The sequence below is a fragment of the Porites lutea genome, chromosome 2 (assembly GCF_958299795.1).
Source record: "Porites lutea chromosome 2, jaPorLute2.1, whole genome shotgun sequence".
In the NCBI taxonomy this organism is placed as follows: Eukaryota; Metazoa; Cnidaria; class Anthozoa; order Scleractinia; family Poritidae; genus Porites; species Porites lutea.
In genome coordinates, this window is record NC_133202.1 from 264,459 (window position 1) to 285,000 (window position 20,542).

Sequence of the window (20,542 nt, forward strand, 5' to 3'; positions counted from 1 at the left end):
GCTAAATCTATATATTAGTAGTGCGCTCTGATTAGCTCTGATTAGAGCTAAACAATCACTATAGTGATTAGGGTTAAGATAATAGTGATTAGGGTTAGGCTCTGACTCGAAATGGTTAGTTTTCATTTACTGTTAGGGTTGTCACTATAAACATGTGAATTAAAATATTCACTGGCAGCAAATACATAGCCTGAATTTCAGACGATTACTGCGAGTCGTTTTTACTCCCTCAGTTACTGAGAGGAGAAAACGACTCGAAGTAATCGTCTGAATTTCAGGCTAACAAATCCCCTGTAGTCTAGTGGATTGGAAGATGGACTGTGGACCTAGTGTCCCGGGTTCGAAAGCCGCTTGTTGCACTTTGTCTTCTTTTTCTTGTTTTAAATTGCAGAGACAGACTTTCATGAAATTGCTTGAACAGAAATTTGATAGAACTTAGAAAAAGACTTACAAATTTCATGTAAGCGTAAGTGAAAGGGAACAGGCCCTCTCGTCTATTCCTTCAAGTGTGACTACCCAGACCTTTAGCCTTTACGCCGGCGAGGAAAGTTTCCCTTTATTATCTCTAAGCCACAAAATTGAGACCGCCATTTTTTATACGCTAACGGTTACCTTAAATCATAAAGCAGTGTTGAGCATACAAAATAGTTCGACAGTTCGATTGTTGAAATGGGGGTAAAAACTTATTCTTTTGTTTTTATGTCATGAATCAAATGCGGTGGAATCTCATTAAGATAAGGACAGTTACTTAAAGGTCGGTAAATGTCTTGGTCTTCGATTGGTTGATTAGAAAATAAGAAACATTTTCGTTGGTTAATTGATGGTGTCTGAGGAATAAACTCAAACTCGCCTCTAACTCACAATCACAAAGTCGTAACTTAACTATGCACGTCCTATTTTCCATCGCTGTTATTGTTCTAGTTCACTGGTTCTTGGCGGGCAAAGCGTGCACATTAATAAGGGCGAAGGCAAACTAGCTTTTTTTTTAGCACGAAAGACAATGTTTTACTTACCCCACTCCCCTCCTACTCCTCCACAATTAATTCATTTCCCCTTTTCATTTTATTTGTAAAATTTTGATTTTCCCTCCACCATATCGACCCCAAATCGACCCTACATGTCAGACCAGTTAAACCACCTGAAAATAGCACATGACGTTATCATAAGGAGATTCAGCCTGCGTACAGCCGCCCTTTCCCCTCTGTACAGAGACTAAATGAGATTCCACCGCATTTTACTCATGAGATAAAGCAAGCGGCTATGACGTCATCGGCGTTAATGTATTCCACGGCAAATTAATAACATTCCACCACAAACAAACGGAGTAAAATATCCCTACCATACTACATAAATTATTAATTTATTAAAGGAAGCTTCGCCTTTAGTCTTGGCTAAATTTATATATTGTTGAATAACAAGTGGGAGTGAAACATATTCCGCCTGATATCAGGTATTGTTACTATCATAGTTTCCAAAATCACCGATTCATCTGTACCATAAACAGTGTGTCCCTAAGGTTCATGGTCTGGGCCAGTTTTGAAAAGTAATATTTCATTGATCAGCATTCTGTTAAAACTTAATGCATCAAATGTGGGAAAAGGCGTGTTAATAACTGGCAATTCTATGAATATTTATGCAATCCTTTGGCAGTTTTACAATTTTTAGTGCATTTTCTGGTCATTACTGAATCCGCACCCTAGTGTACTTAATTCAACCTTTTCATTCATAAATGTCATTTTCAACACCGACGTGGCAAAGCACACTACATTTTGACTCCACTATTACTTTCTAATAAAACTAATCACTGCTACTACTGCTACTACTGCTACTTCCAGAAATGTTCATATCTGAAACAAAAAAAGAAAACAATGAGACAAAAACATAGGAAATAATACTTATGGTGGTGGACAAAACACTGACCCCCAGTCCAGGGACTACCCATACGGACTAATCTAGAACGCCTAATGACTCTGAAGTTTAGTGAATAGGGTTAGAAAACTGCATGAGTGTATAAAGTCAGTTTCCCAAGTATAATGACCCTAAATGGAACTTGATTCACTCAGTTATTCCTTCCCTTGGGAAATGTAACACAAAATTTAGGATTGGTTAGTCCAGTCCAAAAATGTGTTTTCCATTTGCACAAATCAGGCCCATTTACCAAAACAAGAAAACAAGATTACTCTTTGTTTAAACGTTCAGTTTTTTTGGAAATGTCTCAACAATTGTGTTTTATTTATGTTTCAACCATATACTCTGGAAACATTTTGTAACAGGTAAGTAACCGTCTATTTGATTAGAAGTAAAAGTATTGAACACACTGTTTTATTTGTTTCAACAAAATTTTCCATTGTAATGTTGATCCGTTCAATAAGGACTCTTATTAGTGACCTTAAGATGCACCGTTTCAGTCCATGGGCAAGGGTAGGCGAACATGTTTGCCACGTAGTTATATGAGAGGCAACCACGATTTTCCAGATATGATAATGGCGTTACCCTTCTACTCGGTTGCCTACCCGTTTCTTTGGGGTAAGAGGCAATCTACCCGTGGTTATGGCTATGGGTACAGGTAATTTACCTGTCCCGTACAAGGAGACGGTTTATCTTAAGGTCTCTATTGACATGGACACTGTCTTTGTTTTCCTTACTGTCGGGTCCCATAGTATCTAAACAACAAAATTAATGTGACCCTGGGGAAAAAGGAGGATCCGGAAATTTTACCGTTCTGCAGAGTTTGACACATTGAATGACACAATTTTTACAATACCTGCAGTAATCACAACTCTCTCTCTCAGTCTCCTGGTCTTCTGCACCCTGTAATGCAGGGCATAATTCAATGCAAATAAATGGTTGCTGTGTTTAGGATCACAGCAAACCCAGCAGTGACCTTCCCAAGTTGAGGTCCGCCAGCATCTCCCCTTTTGGAGTAATTTCTTTTTCTCACGGTGACCCTGAGGGTTTACCCACTTCAACTGAACTTCGCGCCTTGAACGGTTAATAAACTTCACCTCTACTGGGGTTGTAACATGAACGTCTGATCTCAGCCTGTCCAAGGAACTTGCTGTAGATTTAATATTTGTAATAATGATTATGTTATTTCAACAACTTGTTTGAAGAAAATTAACTCTATTGTGAGACACCATGGCATAGAAAAGAACAGTTATTAATCACTTTAAAACCACTAGGGCTGCATCGATACATTTTTCCCCTGATATGATACAGACTGCTATACGCTTCCCTCACCAATAAATGTAATCATAATTATTGCTTCTTCCTTTGCTCCTCTCCCCATTTGCAAAGAGGTCGTGGCCAACTTGAAAGCTTCCCCACTTTGCATTTTAGGCTGATGTAAACTGATTTAAAAATTAAATATGTTCTAGTTATAAAATCTGTATTTTGTCCTCTGCATTTCTCTATATGTTATCTTTTTTAGTCTGAAATACCAGAATAGTACGAATAACAACGATGATGATGATGATCGTTATTCAGTATAAACGGCTAAGGTTGGGATGAAATCTATCCTTGCTTCATTTACAGTGCAATTTAAACAACTTTTCTTGTTTGTAAAGGCATAGAAAGAGACTACAGAGCAAGCTTGACTTTCAGGACTCTTTCTGGTTGCTTCTTTTCCCTGTTTTCCTTTTTGTGAATTAATGTGTCCCTGGCCTGTTGACAAAAATGTTCACATTATTGTTCATAATTTGGTGGATTGTACCGATGAAATATAAACTGCTTTATTGCTATAACAAAAAGCACAAAAATCTGTAGGGTGTATCAGGTGTGAAGACAAGGTTAATACTATGGCTGCACTAACACGAGTGTGAATTCTAACCTGTTGGTTTCTTTATTTCTACATTTACATGTTTGTCACCATGGTTGTGTGGAAAGGCATAAAACACTGGGCTGCCGTTAATCAACAGTGGCTCACGGCTCAGTTTCTTGTTGAAAGCCATGAAGATATGGGTCTCATAGGTATCGATGGTCTTTGAATGCCCATGTTTTATCTTCCCTTTCCTCTTTCGTCTTCCTTTCTTATTGATCCAGAATACCTGTACTTTCTTATCTGTCTTGTTGATGAATGTCACTTCCATTGGATGCTTGTCTTCTTTTGAATACAGGGCTAACAAATACAGAATAAAAAAATCATTACAATCATTGTTCCCTATCAAACAAATGTCTTACCGTTTAGTGGGAGTATAAAACAGCAATGTTTAGTTCCCATGGCCTAAGATATGGAAAAAACTTCATTTGCCACTTCAGCCCTCTCTAAAATTGCTGAGGACTTTGTAGTCTCCGACTACATCAAACTGGCATTGGAGGATGTGGTCGACCCTAACCAGTTTGGCATCATATCTGTTTCTTCCACCGTGCTGGCACTTATTAGTATGGTGCACAAGTGGCTTGAAGCTACAGATGGCAACGGTGCGACAGTGCGAGTATTTCTTTTTGACTACCGCAGAGCTTTTGATCTTATAGATCACAGTATCTTAATCACGAAATTAAAACAGATCAACGTTCCTAACAGTATCATAAATTGGGTTATTGACTTCCTTTCAGACAGATCCCAGAGAGTCAAACTCAACAACGACTGTCTGAGTGGGTAAAGAACCATCTGGAGTGCCCCAGGGGACCAAGTCGGATCCTGGGCTTTTCCTCCGGCATTTTCAACATGCGGAAATAGCTGACGATACCACGGTATCGGAGACTATACCCAAAGGCCAGCAGCGCAAGGCTCAAGATCTAGTGGACCTAATACACGACAGGTCGAAGACAAATCTGTTTGAGGTAAAGCTTGACAAGACAAAGGAACTCACAATCAGTTTCAGTCATCAACGCCCTCTGTTCCCAAGGGCATGTATTGGCAGAAAATCTATCGGGTCAGTTCAGTGCGCAAAGCTACTTGGAGTTACGCTCAATGGTAACTTAACTTAGAATGACCACATTGAGGAAATAGCAACGTAAGCATCTAGAAAACACTACTTTCTGGTTCAACTGAAACGTGCGCAGGTTCCTTCTGAAGATCTCGTAGCATACTACTGCACCTGTATTAGATCTTCGGTAGATTATTCATGCCCAGTTTTCCACTATGCGTTACTAAAGCACCTGCAAGGCAAACTTGAGAGAGTGCAAAAGAGGGCCCTCTCGTGTATCGTCCCTGGAGTTTCTTACAAGGACGCTTTAAGTCTCGCCGGTATCGACTGCATGAGAGTCCATCAAGAACAAATAACCAAGCCCCTTTTCAAATTAGTTGCATAATTTGTTACCTAAAAAGTGCAACGGGCCAACTTATAATTTAAGGAGACAGAAGATCTTCGACCTACGCAAAACTAAAACAAAGAGATTTGCGGACACTTTTATCAACAAGAGTAGTTTTATGGCAATGTATTCATGACTTGCAGTTTACATTTTAAATTTTTTAATTACAACGTAGTGATTTAGTAATGTTATTATATTTTCTCTTTTTTTTAACCTTAAGATATTTTTAGGTTTGTAAAGTTGCACAATTCAGTTTATTTTGCAAACTGGCTCAGTAAAACCCAGTGTATTTACCAGGCTACTTATGTATCTTACAACTTACGATATTCAGATGGGTCACTGTCATCGCTTTCCACATCCTGTGATGAAAGAAAAATCAACAAATGGACAAAAATGGTCCATAGTCTATACTCTTATTATCCAAAAAATGACATCAAAATATTCAAAACTTTGCAGTGAAACTGCTCACCTGCAGCTTATGGTCCCACTTGAATTTTGAACATTTTGATGTCGTTTCTTTGGACAATAAGAGTGGAGGCCATAGGAAATTGCTTTTACAATAGATTGTTTTCGTGGTCAGTGGCTATGCAAATCTCTCGGGACAAAAAAAATTTTTAACATGAGATAAGAGTTCAATTCCTGCTGGATTTTTGGTACACCAGCATTGTTGCCACTTCATTGCTTTTTATAAAATAACTGAGATAGTACGCGCGATCTGATTGGTCAAAAACCCATGGTTTATTATACCGGTAAACCCATAGAAAAAGGCACCCAGAACACGAGCCATAAACAAAACGGGCTATTGATCTGCAAACAACGATTTTAGAAAGAATAAAAAACAGAACAAGTTACTTACCTAGCCCTTCTTAATATTAAAAAGTGTTGGCTTCCACATTTTATTACAGAGCATCACAATTCGCTACTGCCATAGCTTTAAAAGTTATAAAGTACAAAGCTGGAAAGCAGTTTACATTTAACGACGATGCCAAATCGCAGAGAAACACAACAACTGTGTGAATTTCTGGTGTAGAAAGTCTTTAAGAAAGTTTAACCATGTGCCAGCCAGCAACAAAACGGATAGTTTTAGCATTCTTGATTTATTTTATGTCAAAATTAAATTCCTGAATGAAAGAAATTGTTCCGAAAAGAGATATCTGATCAAGTTATGGTACAAAATCGCCCGCTGTAGATTGTAAACAAGCTGTAAACGATGATGAAAGATGTCAGAGTTTCGCGCTGGTTTTTTTCCAACATTTGCACAAATTATTCGGTAATATCGATGCCATAACCTACTTCAAACCACCTGACTTCACAAATCGACAAATATTAACGCTAATATGTGGCTACGGCAAAGAAACCTTTCTCCAGATTTAGAGCTACCACTGACACATTTCCATCGGTCGCTGTACATACATACGTTACATGCATGCGACAAATTCGCAAATGCAGCTACGTCGTTACCGCAACATTTCTTGATCATGATAAATCCAGAAAACAGATCTTAAACCACTGCAGCTTGTAAAAGGTGAATGAAGTCCTCCATTACAACAGCTGCCAGTTTCGTCTGTAAGCACGAAATGTTTACGGATCGACTCAACAAAATACAGCTGCGTACAGTTTGACGTTCAATTTTCTACTTTTGTAGTAAACAAACTTCAATGTACCTTAGCATGAATATGTGTTGACTTTCCCTGAAAAACAGCTTTCATAACTTATCATGTAATGAGTGCAAAAACTTGTGTTTTGAAGTGCTGCTGTTTGTTGTTTGACTGACCTGAGTTTTGAGAAAGTTCTGCGCTTTTAAATCGTGAGTCATGATGGGCTTATGGTGACGTTAGAGAGAAGACAGCTTTTCTCATGTTCTCCCAACATCCCGCGTGGGTTATCACGCCGGTAAACCCACAGAAAGTGTGGTCTATTGCTTAAGTACACCAATATGGCCGATGCGACATCAGATGAAAATGGTATATAACACTGACCGTTTTTGACACCCATTTCTGTTTTTGCATTGAAGTTTCCGGGAAAATTGTGTGCACAAGAAAGAGAAAGACAAATTGTACCACCATCATGTCATTTCCATGGTCTGTACTCTAATCGACCATAGCTCTCGACCAATCAGCATGCGAGAAATCGCTCAGTTATTGTAAATAATACTTTTTAATTCTAGCTAAAAGTTGCAGTCCGAAATACATAACACTTTGAAAGGCCAACTCTTATGTAAATAAAGCAGGTATTTCTAAAACAAACAACTGTCGTCTTTCCTACACTTCCCAGATAAATGAATAAATCAACAGCTCTTATTAATCAGTTGATGTTTGAATAGTGGTGTTAGTAATTGTACTAACTGTCACAATTTGGTAAAAACCATTAAAAAAACTGGCACCTTACGAATTATACTTATTGAAAATTTCAAAACTGACAGAAATAGAGCGACAGGACAAACCAAAATTTGACTAAAGATAACCATCTTAAGTTTTAAGTTAGAGCTATCTGTATTTTTAAAACGAGTCACAAAATGACCTTGTTTTCAGTTAGATTATTTTGATTCTTCTATTTGGTTATTGATATTACTCACCACATGTGTGTGGCCACCAGAATATGATCCTGCAGGGTAGGGATGGGCAAATCCAGTGTGATGTCCTGGGTGGGGTGGAAAAGGCCCAGGTCCAACATGAGGGTGGAACCCTCCAGGAAAGGGGCCTGCATGTGACGGTGGTGGTCCAGGTGGGAGTGGTCCCTGGGGAACTCCAGTAGGGGGAGGAAAAGCTCCCCCTGGTGGACCAGGGTAAAAACCAGCTGGAGGAGGGACATATGCTGGCTGGAACAAAAATCACAAACCATTTTTTAGTTGTTGTAGCAGTAACAGCAGTGGTAGTAGTTGAAGGTGCAGTAATAGTTGTAGTAGACCCTCTATTTTAACACCAGAGGCAATTAAAGCAAATAATACGCTTGAGGGGTCATGTATTGGTACAAAAAAAAATAATAATAAAGTCTTAAAATTAACTAAAATTTAAACTATGAGATGAAATGCAATAAAGTAGTGAATTTTTTTTATCTAAGTGAACGTTTATTTTTCCATTAATTTTGGGTATTGTAATGTATGCCAATGAATATGAAACAAAGGAAAAATTGACTGCAATATAAACACTAAAGATGCAAATGAAATTTAGTAATTTAACTCTAATATATACTGTTATTGTCTTCTAAGGCACTTACTGAACAGATGAATTTTGTGTTAAAATTAAGCTCCCTAATTGTTCTAAAATAAAAGGAGTTACTGATTCAGGGATAATCTGAAAAAAGATTCTGCAGTACCTTGCCTCAATAACAAGGAAAGTTTTACAAAAAGTGGTAAACTGAATAAAAGTGGTCTTGTTACATCCTCTTAGGGTATACGAACACTTACAGGCTGATATTTGAAAAGGTAAGAAGAAATTCTCTTTCAAAAACTACAAAATTTTCCAGCTTGTTAACTTTTTTCCATCCCAGCAATTTTGCAATTTTTTAACGAGATTATCAATAATCATAGTTAACTGGGAGATTTCCTATTGTCACCAGGTGATCACGTTGCGCATGCGCATTCAAGCCATTGCTACGTAGTTTTGCCCTTGTGGCTTGCTTGGAGTTGCCTTGCTGCTTTTTTGCCTGTTGTTCATCTATTTGGCTTCAATTCGCCGGATTATTCGATTGTCAAGTGTTGGGCCCCTTTGCCTTATCTTTTTGTGTCTGTTTGGTCCACTGCCTTCATCATTCGCCATGCTGCCTAATCGTACGAGAAATAGTTCGCCAACAGTTGCTTCAGCACCTGCTCTAGTGTCTGGTACCTTGGCTTCTGCTTCAATTTCGCCGGAATTTTTAGTTTTGGTAATTCAGGCCAATCAGACGCCAATTTCGGCCACAGTACAGCAGTGGTTATCTGCCGCAGTTGGCGCTCCTTCCATTTCAATGCAAGGCCATTTCTGTTCAAGGGTTGTCGGAGTCATCTTTGGTCAATCACACGGCACATTTGAACGCCATTGGCATACACCAACCTTGGTCTTCTTCTTCGGCATCTCAGCCATCAACTGCTGTTGGGTCCCTGCCTCTGAATACTGCAATCACTTTCACTTCTCCACCAGTCGCTTCGCAGTTAAACGCTTTGCCAGGTACGTCCTCATTTATTGCTGTTCCACCTTTTTTATCTGTGTTTTCCTTTGCTAGTTTGCCGTTCTCCGCACTTTCTTCGTCCAACGTTTATAGCCTACCCAGACTACCCACTACAGTCAATCTGCCTTTGCTTTGCGCCCAATTGTAAGTCAAACTGTGGTTCCTTCGTTGGCAGCCTTGCCCCTTCAGCAACCGTTCGTGGTCAGCCCCGGCTACTCGCCAGTTGCTTGTAAGGGTGTCTCTCAAATCACTTCAGGAAAATGTGTCAATTTGGAAGATTTGTTGGCTGAAAACATTCCTCCCAATGAGTTCGAACTGCAACTCTGGTTCGACGGCCAGCTTGGTTTTGTAGCACACGCCCAAGAAGCCTACGCGTCACATTTCTGACATTACTTCATGGATGGAGGCCTTTTCCATTTTTATCTTATTCTTTGCTGCTATTTTTCACATTGATGGAGAGATTTGACAAGCTACAAGCTATTAATTTTATGAACATATCGTCAGTTTAGCAGTTTTTGTTGGTTAAACTATGACCGGCTTTCAGGCAGCCACAGCCGCGGTAAAGCTCACTGACTTGTCCGCGATGAATGTCCAGCTATTCAACTACCATACAGCTGGCGCTCAAGTTCGTACTCGCTCAGCTTCAGCCAATCCAGTCACCTTCCAGGCAGAGGCTTCTGGTAGCACTACTAGTAAAGTTATTTGCCATTCTTGGAATGCAGGTCACTGCATCGCTGTCAATCCTAACTGTCGATTCCGCCATGCATGTAGCAGGTGTGGTGGTGATCATCGAGCTACTTCTTGTACTTCTTTGCAATCAACTCTTCCTCACTCTCTGGATCCTGAGGAACCAAAGTGCCACAAATGCCATTAATTGTTGTGCCTTTGTTTAAAATGGGCTTTTCACTTGTCTTTTTTATTCACATTTGAATCTGTCTTGTTGTTGGGTTTAGCTTGTTCAATACATTTGGTGAAAATTGAGTTTACTATCATCACATTGTTGTTCTTACTATTTTTGTCCTAGGCTCATCTATGATGTAGCCAGCTGTTGGGGAAGTCACTCCACTTAATGTTGAGTTATTTGAGGCTGAATAAAGTTGCCATCCTGATAGGGCAAAGGTTAACTTCCTTCTTCAGGGTATCAAGGAAGGCTTTAGACTTGGTTGGGATAAACTAGTAACTCTTAAATCAGCAAGGAAAAATAAATTGTTGGCCTGCCAACATACAGGGCTGATTGATGTCTATCTAGCTAATGAGGTCAGGCTCGGCCGTGTGGTGAGAAAGGACTGTGAGACTGTGAGCTTTCACGTCAATAACGAAGCAGTGGTTCATATTCTCAATTCATGGACTTCAAAAGACCCAAACATTATGCAGTTGCTGCGTAGCTTACTCAAAGTAGCAGCTTACCTCATTTTTACCTTTGCGGCTGTTTTGTTCCAGGAAAAACTAACGGCATAGCTGATGCCTTGACTTGCTTCAATTTACAAGGATTTCGTTCTCAAGCACCGTGATCCAAGAAGTCTCCAGTCTTCATTTCTTCACAGCTTTTAGCTCAGCTTTCCATAGTGATATAGAAGCTCATTGCCTTTCCTTCATGTTCCAAGGCTTAGCTGCTTCAACTTGCCGCACCTACTCTAGCGCGCAGCAAAAGTTCATAAATTTCTGTGTCACGATTGGTCATGTCAGCTCCTCCAGCTCTCCATGTCCAGGCTGTGAATGGACCCTGTGTTTTTTTGCCACGTTCCACGGCCCTCTTCTATTAAGGTGTATATATCTGCGGTATGGTCTTTTCATGTGGATCAAGGATTCCCCAACCCATTAGAGAACTGCCTTTCGCTTCAAAGAGTTGTCAGAGGAATCAAGCGTTCACAGGGCTCTTTACCTGCTAACCCACGTCTACCAAATTTCTAGTAACATTTTTTGCATAATTTATTCGGCTTTGGACCTCAACTCATTTGATGATCATATGTTTTGGGCTGCCTGTTTACTGGCTTATTTTGGGTTTTTGAGGTCAGCAGAATTCACCATCCCCAGCCTTTCAGTCTTCAACCATAGCCGTCATCTATCTGATATCGCTGTGTGATATCGCTGTGGATGTTCCTCTTAATCTGTCTTGCCTCCAGATCTGCATCAAAGCTTCTAAAACTGACCCGTTCTGGAAAGGGTGCAACATTTTGATTGAGCCTAGTTCTCCTCCTTTGTGCGCAGTTAAAGCAGCTGCCTCCTTCCTTGAGTGTCGGGGTAACCGTCCTGGCCCCCTGTTCCTTTTTGAGAATGGCCTTCCTTTATCTCGCTCTTTACTTACCGACAGATTAAGAGCTATTTTTCTATCTGCTGGTCTGCCTGGCGATTTTTCAAGTCTCACTTTCCGAATTGGGGCAGCCACTTCTACTGCAAGGGCTGGTATTCTGGATCACCTCATCCAAGTTTTGGGCAGTTGGAAAAGCAATGCTTACAAACAATGTATTTGAACTCCTCCCGACCTCATTACTTGCGCTGCCTAATCTATGGTGGATTAGTTTGGTGAGTGTATTTTTATTTAGTGTTGCTAACTGCCTTTTTTGTCACTGCTAGCGTTTTGGTAGCATCTGTTTGCATATGTCGGTTGGAAGCCTTGGCTTCCTTAGCTGTTGCCTATTGCCCTTCAATCTTGCCAACTCATGTTTCCTGGCCATTTTGCCTTGCTTCAGGAGGGTGGTACCTTGCGCTTGGAAATTCTTTGTTAGGAGGGTTGGGCCCCATGGCTGCCTCATATCGGGTCCTCCGTTCTCCAAGCACTCACAATCTAGCTTGGAGTTCCTTTTCATGGCAGGTGACCCGTGGGAGGTTGCCATGGTAACCCCCCTTTATTTGCACTTTGCCCACATTCATTTGCCTATTGCTTGTATCGCTCACAATTGGCACCTACCCTCCATTTTCATTACTGCTTATCGACAAGTTTAATGAGATTGTCAATGACCATGAGAGATTTCCTGTTGTCAGCAGCTGCGCATGCGCATTTAAGCCATTGCCACATAGTTTTGCCCTTGTGGCTTGCTTTGAGTTGCCTTGCTGCTTTTTTGCCTTTTGTTCTGCCCCTCCCACCCACCTCTTGGTTCTTTGAAACACCTAGGTTCAGGTTTAGGGTAAGTTCTTTTGTGTTCTTTATTCTCCACTGAGAGATTAGTGTGAAAAGTGCCAGGGGGAGGTGACCAATGGAGACTGCCATGGTACCCCCCTCCCCCTTTATTGGCATTTTGCCCACATTCATTTGCTTATTGCTCGTATTGCTCACAATTGGCACCTACCCTCCATTTTCATTATTGCTTATCGACAAGTTAACAAATTCAAAAGAGCTAAAGGTTGCTCAGGTTATAGTTAATGAGCTATTTCAACTTCAAAACTTTGCATGTGGTGACATCCTTCTATGATTCAACTTGCAAGATAATGTGAAAAAATGTTAGGAAAGACTCGCTAAAAATTGTTTAACTAAGCATGCTTAGAAAATGAAATATTAACTGCTTGTAATAGTTAATAAATCTTTAAATCAAATGACGAATGATCCTCGCAGTTGTGAACACAATTTGTGCAATTGTGTAAGAACCCTGAAAAACAGTGATGCAACAATGCTCTGAATTCAACTTCCTTGAAAGTTTCCATTTGGCAACCAAAAATTATAAAATGGTCACCAGACGATATTAGCTACCTGAAAAAAAAGGCACTTAGCTATTATGTGAAAGGTAAATAACATGAATGCCAGGAGTATCATGACTTAGAGATTTAATCTTTGCTGCAATTTTAGTAGCCAATTTTTGGAAACCAATAATTATGGTCACAGGTTGGAGTGCTTTAATTTTGATTGGAAAGGGAAAATGAAGGTTATTTCATGAGTAATAAAGGATATGAAAACCTACCGGATAGGCAGCATGTGCAGGAGTGGGTATGCAAGTGTAGGGTGGGGGGCCACCAGGATAGAATCCTGCCCCTGGAGGACCAAAAGGGGGTGGAACAGCTCCCTGCAGTCAATTAAGAATACAAACTAAGGTAAGCATGATTGTTAATACGTGAATGAGGGGAACAAGAACAACAGATGCAAAACATGGTATGTATAGCATCACTTAGTTAAGCCACAACAGAATTGAAATAGATGCAAATATCCAGTTTTAAGTACTCCTACTTCTTTGTCTCTTATCTTCTACTTTTTTCTAACACCAAAAGTTCAAATGCAAACTCAACTCAGGTTCAATGACCAACATACAGAGCTGAAACCAGTCTTTGATCCATCAGTGGGGAAAGTGCCAAGTTAATGGTGGGTTTGCCCTGGTGCACAATGAATTCAAAGGCAGACTTCAGGGAGAAAAGGTTGGTTTTGGCAATAAAAGGCTTGACTGAAATGCACTTACAGAAGCAAACTAATTGTTTCTGAAGAATGATGCCCTGACAGTGTTCATTTATATCACTTTTCACTACTATTTTAAAGCCAGCAGTCACAGTTACTTTGATTTTGTTTGCAAAATACTTCTGCCATAGAAATTCAGGGCCAAAAGCATTTCTTGATTGCCAAAATAGCCAGAAAAACACTGGGAATGGACCAAGTTTGTTGCTTGATGATGTCATTGCAGACACCAACCAAGTTATATAAATACATAATCATTTTAATGTGGCTAAATATTATTTAGGCTAAGTTAACATCGAGCCAATGCAGCCAGCAGTGTTCCTGTATTAGCATGCATGTCATGCAGGGTGGCCCATTTTGGGTTTTCAGGGCTATCCTTTTGCATCATTTTGCAAGCTATTCCAGCTGATTGTTGCGGATCACCTTTTGCTTTGTGTTGGCGAATCTTTGCGGATTCTTGCTCCCTCTCCTCCCTCCCTGCTGTCATGCGTGGGTGTGCCGGTAAGTATCTCACTTGGGTAAGTATTTTTTCCACTGAGTATTGTCTCAGTGTGACAGTGCCGGTTAGCGGCTGCTGGAAGGGGTGGTTCCCACTTCAGGGTTGCCTGGTTACCTCCTTGCTGTATTTTTCGCAGTTGGCCTCCCCTGCTAACCTTTTAGGTACCAGTTCCCAAGCTCATCAATTGGCGATGAGTTAAATAGAAATATGTATGGGGGAACCTGAAGTTTTAGGCCACTAAGATCCATGTGGGATCCATATGCAGCACATGCTACAAATCTATTTACAGGAATTATGTCCCAGTCAATTCCAAAACTACCTATTCTCTCCTTCCCCCAGGTAGACCCTGGGCATTTGACTAGAGTTTAGCCCCATACAGTGGGGAATGTGACTGAAAATGAGGACCACCTGGTAAGAAATTTGACTTTCCATTTTAGGATTTTACAATTCTTTTATTAAGCATATGCACCACATTCGTGGCTCATTACTCCTATATTCACTGTTTTGTTGGAGCATTTGAGAGCCTTTGAAAAAGCCAATAAATGTGGGCATTCTGAAAGATTCAATGAAAATATTCAAACCCCTGTAAGACAGTTTTCAGAGCCTTTAGATATTTCAGTTGGGTTTTAGTATGATATTTAGATTTGAATAAACCACTGGGACAATTTTCAAACAGTCGCTTTTATACATGGTGGGTGAAGTACCAGCTGGAGGGGCAATTGACCATCTAAACTGCCAACATGGCAGGGAAGTTGACCAAATTTTTTTAAAAAAGTAAAATGCCCATGGGTTTGCACAAGGAGGGGGGTATGGGTGCTTCTGGAACTGACTGGAACAGTATTTCTGGAGTGCTGGTAATATTATCTTATCTGTGCCACAGGCTACTCAAATCCAAATTGTTCGAGATAATACATATGCAGGATACCAGCATTGCAAAAGTAAAAGAAATTCACAAAAAAACATATATTATTATAATAATAATACACTTGATTCTTACCTGGGGATAGGTTTGTCCTGGGGGTGGTGGAGGGTGTTGTCCTGGGGGTGGAGGCCCACTCATTCTGATAAACTCTGGCTAATGTAAATCACAAAAAAGTAAAATATTAATTAAGTTACAAAACGAAAGGCTGTGTAAGTAAAGTGTTGGTGCAGTTTTAAGCAGTTTCTCTCAAATTTAGTTTTGTTGTAGGATTGTTTTGCTCATGCTGGTACAGAAGAAGACCTCACTTTGTTGTCCTTAAAGCCAGTCTATGGAGTATGGAAAAATTCGGCAAGATCTCATGCATGCAGAGTGCAGGCCAGGGTTCACAAATACGCCAAATTTGGCGTATTTTACGCCAATATTGTTCAGATGACTCCACAGAGGTTACGGAGGGAGTCACTTCGACTCCAGAAATTTTCGGTAACAAACAGGGAGCCACTTCGACTCCAGAAATTTTCGGTAACAAAAACAGTTTTGTCCTTACCTTTTTTGCAACAAATACAATTTACGTTAATTGTAAACATTGTAAACCTTAATTAAATCATCAAGATTAAAGAATTATACTGCACAACGAAACACAAAGAGGGTAAATTACATTCAAAGTTTACTCGATGACCGCCATCATGGATTTGAGCTTTCCAGGTCAGCGGACCGCCACAGGTACTTCGTGTATCCCTGACAATAGTGTATACATGCCAGGACCACGTGCTGGAAAGTCTAAAAATGCCTTTTTTCGTTGTGATACTTGACTCCAAATATTCTAAAATGACTCCAAAATTTGTGAAGCAGAAGTCACAGTGACTCCACTCATCAATAACATTTGCAAAACCTGGTGCAGGCACTGTGTGCAGTAAGGAGCAGAATACGTGTGGCTGGTAGCTCCCACCTCCTGTCAAAACACTGAAACTTCCTCAGTCAAAAAAATCTTGCAAAAAAAGTATAAAAAATCAAGGATTTTCAACCAGAGGACTGACAAGCTTTTCTTCAAAACGTCAACATAAAAAAATGCTTATCTGATGCTTAGGTTGTTTTACTTACTTTTTTTTAACCAAATATATCACGGAGGTAGCATTAATTTTTAGAGCCTGGTTTTCAGAGGGGGGAAACTCCCTTTTGAATTTTGCTCCTTAATTTGGTGTACAAACTCCCTCATGGTGGCATCTCTACAAAAACATGTGGATACACCCCAGGCCTTCTCAAGCAAGTCAGGGGCATGGGTACCTGTACACACATGTACACATGCACCTATGAAAAGATGCCGAACTTGATAAAAACATAAACACAAAAATACAAGGCAAGGTAAATAAGTTGGACAGGAGGGCTCCTAATGGTGATTTCAGTAGGCATATTTGCAGTTTTTCGAGTTCACTGTTGACCAGTTTCTCTAGAGAGGCCACTTGATTTGGTGGACTAAAACCCTGGTGCTTATGGTAAGCAGAAGACTAAAGTGCTGTGTTGCCTTTGCTGTATTTTACTGTTTGGATAATAGCTTGTGTGTCAGAGGTTTCATTTTAGTTAAACCCGTTTGAAACGTAAATATGGTTCTATTGAAGCCAGTAAAGAGTGGCAATTCAAGGAGCAAGTGTCTGTTTTTCTGAAACTATAAACCATGAAATAACTTAAAATGTGTACCATATGAGTATTTCCAACAATCATCCTTAGTCATGTGATGAGGGCAAAGAAATCTGCCAAAATGTGTGCTGCACGTTCAGAGTTCTACTTTGCTTTTGCTTTTTTTATTTTATCATTTCCATTATCAATGTTGTCATGTGGTTGATTGACCTTCTCAAACAGCATTACCATGCATTGATTTCATTGAAAAACTAAACATTTTGATGGAAAATGCACGATGAATATGATGTCTGCAGGTAGCCCTAGAGAGGTCCAGAATTAAAAGGATACAGTTCTGATCGTTTTAGTCACATTTCCAGCTGATTTAGACAACCTTCATGTTAATTCTTCCCAGGGGACCATTCCCCCGGATCACCATGGTATGGTCATGGTTCTTTAAAAACCGGGGTACAAAAAAGATTATGACCCAATTACCAGTTGGTCCTTTCGCATATAACCTCACCATGGTGATGTGAAAGCAAGGGGATGTGGAAAAGATGTGGGAGACCTGAGAGGTTAGGGTACCGGTCGATTTGGAAAAAAAATCATTGCTACTACCCTGAAAAAAGAGGGAATCTCTTGTTAGGTCTGATGCTGCCGTGTGCAATGCTACGATTTTAGTTTGCACAATAAGACTGGTCTTAAGGTATCTGCACAGGCAAATTTTGCACATTTTTGATCATTTTTAGTGGTTGTTTTATGGATAATATCTATATGCCACTACATTGACAGTATTAGTCAGTTCTTGAGGAACTAGAATATATCAAAATAAACTATGTTATGTCACCCAAAAGGTGTTAATTTAATTACCCCCTAGGGTGGCACGGAAAGAGAAAAATCAAAATTTCAGAAGAATCCTTAGAGTTATTGTTAAAAAAGAAATGTAACACAAATAAGGACGTAAGATCGAATAATTCTGTGTTTGACCACGACACAGCTCCAATTAATCCAGCCTCTAGGGCACAATTTGCTATTTTGTAATTTGACCCATATTTTGACATCAATAACTCAGCTGTACGGCAATTCTAACCTTTAGTCAAACACAGATCTGTTCATTAACATGCTGTTTGTGTATTTGCCAAATTTCACGAAGTAATAATGATCCATTCCTCCAAAAAACTGGTTCCCGTAAGTCAAGGTAAATCGGTCACGCGGTAATTAACGCTTTTCCAGTGTGAAAAAGCTTATTTTCTTCTCAAAATCAACTGTTTTTCCTCGATATTACCATCACAGACCTTCTTGCCCGCCATTTTGAACCAGCGCTGTGTAAAATGCTCGTGGAAGCCTAAGAAAATGCCAAATGACCTCTCTATAGCCCCCTTGGATTTTGATACGTGACCAGTTGCTAGGTGTGACGCATTTCCGGAAGATGCGTTACTCAGTGTCAGCTTTAATGCAGTGAAGTGCGCCGCAGTATGAAGATTGAAGAAGAGTTTTATTCAAAATTGAAAAGAATTGCTTCTGTAAAGTGAAAGAAATTGGCAGAAAAACAGACCAGAGGATTAGGGGCCAAGAAAACGTTTTACTCTCCCGGCAAAATTGTCAGAAAATATCAGGTGAGAAGACACACCGATGTAATGTAAATTTAAAACAATAATAAGCCCTGGAAAACGGAGTGTATTTCAAGAACATAACAAATTTTGACAAGAAGCAAGTAATATTAGTCATCACAGCTTTAACAGAAGCAAGAAAAATCAAGTTGGACACACAGCGGCTGTAGTTTGTCAATGAATCCAAGCAGTGAATAGATTTTGTTCAGCGCATCAATAGAACTTGATGCTGGAAAGAGGAGTCAAATTGCGCTCCTGCCGTCCTTTTCCTTAGTAACGGAAATGAAAATTTTTCTTTAACTTCCGGTAAATCAGTCAACTTTTGAGTAGATTTTCTCTTAAATGCCAAGGTATATTAAAAAAAGAACACCAGATATGCATATTACATCATCTGAACTTACTGTAGAAAGATTTTGAGGGCAAAATAAAATGTTGAAAATTTGCCTGTGCAAATACCTTAAAGTGATTTAAATCATAAAACGCAATAAGGAATAATTGAATTCATGTAAATTGTCACGAGCTTGAAACAAGCTTACTTAGAACAATATTGTATAAGTTTTATATTAAATACAGTAACAAGTCATCAAATGAACATAGTGTACTCTTATTTGACACACGATGTGTACAATAGAAACTCGAAATTGGACATTTTTACGGGTTTAAAGATGTCTCCTTATTTGTTTTGTCTCACGTTTGTAACAGACAAAGATTCCCTCTAGCTGCCCAATATACCTCTCCGTCTACTCTTCTTTATTCAAAAGACAAAACAAATGCAAGCTCTTACTTAACATGATACAAAACTTACCAACTTTGTGCAAGGCGATCAAAGCCTGAATCGAAACCCAATCTCGTACTTGCTCGTACCCAGATCGAACTTCCCACAATTCCAGACAGCTACGACATTATATTGGGCACCCTGTGAGAGCCCCTCGTGTTACATTCAAAATGGCGGCGCTGCGGAGGACACTAGCAGCTAAATACAGGAATTGCACCGACCTGTGATTGGAAGATAAAAATAGTATGTCAGTGGCGATGACGTGACTATTTGTTACGTTAGCCGTTTCAAGAGTAACGGTTTTTATCACAGGAAAATACAATATAATATTAAATATTTCTCAAAGACAAACAGTGCAGTATTCTTTTGAAGTCGGCTGACTCGCTAAGAGTCAATGTCTTATCGAAGTTGAAGTTCAACTGTCGCAAATCGGATAGCTTCACTGAGTGTTTCTGAGATGAAACCTTTCGTCTGCATCCACATTGATCTTAGATTTTACCACTTACATATTGAAGAAAAGCCATAAACAGAGCTTCAATGTCCACGTACACCCGACTGAACGTCGGTGCGATTCCTGCAGATACCGCTGTTCATACTAAATGCAGGAATTGCACCGGACGCGTTCTCGTCCCCAGAGTTTTTTTTCGTTGAAACCGCGACTAGCCTCCCCGCAGACGTCCTTTGGGGTTCGTTTGTCATGCATTCCGTGGGGGGAGAAATGAATGCGTGACAAACGAACCCCAAAGGACGTCTGCGGGGAGGCTTAACCGCGACAAGACATCGATCCCTTTTCAATATAGTCTTGCGACAAAGGTCGGTATTAAAAAAATTAATACTGTTGTTAGAGGGCATGCAATGAATCATGCTAAAGTTTCTATTGGGAACACAAGATAGAGGTACCAGGGAATCACAGGGAACAACTGTGTAAGTGACAAAACTTTTTATTTAACTTTGTAGCTAGTGTGCCGGGGGGGATTCCTATACAATAGGCACAGGGCGGCTCATTAGAAAATTTAGTGTACCAAAGACTTTCTTTGACCCCTCGAGGAGTCCACTTCATGTTGTTAACAGACTAAACGGTGGTATTGTTTTCAATGAAAAGGGGTTTGTTGTAATTCTTGGAGAATCTGACACAACAACATCACCATCAGCATTTCGAAGGGATTTTGTGGGGGATAACTTGAATTCAAAGGCCTCTCTCCTGGTATGGCTGGTAAGGGTAGAAGAGGTTACTTGCTTACTGCACTTTTGCCAGTCACCAGCCTGCATGGAATAGAGTTCAGATTCATTCAGATGTTTAGTCATTGACTGCCCTCAACTCCCTCCACCGCCCCCCCCCCCCCAAAAAAAA

General features: G+C 40.0%; 1 protein-coding gene and 1 pseudogene across 1 annotated transcript; one reads left to right on the plus strand and one right to left on the minus strand.

The window, feature by feature from the left end:
* Nucleotides 1-519: 519 nt before the first annotated feature.
* LOC140927300 (uncharacterized) lies at nucleotides 520-19,337 on the minus strand. Its single transcript, XM_073376919.1, has 8 exons — nucleotides 19,222-19,337; nucleotides 15,271-15,348; nucleotides 13,293-13,394; nucleotides 7,829-8,071; nucleotides 5,576-5,612; nucleotides 3,830-4,117; nucleotides 2,765-3,058; nucleotides 520-1,847 (listed from the first exon to the last, which is right to left on the minus strand). The coding sequence occupies exons 2-8, from the start codon at nucleotides 15,331-15,333 to the stop codon at nucleotides 1,798-1,800; spliced, it is 1,077 nt and encodes a 358-aa protein (XP_073233020.1). The 5' UTR covers nucleotides 15,334-15,348; nucleotides 19,222-19,337; the 3' UTR covers nucleotides 520-1,797.
* On the plus strand, nucleotides 10,865-11,973 carry LOC140926456 (uncharacterized; annotated as a pseudogene).
* Nucleotides 19,338-20,542: the final 1,205 nt, after the last annotated feature.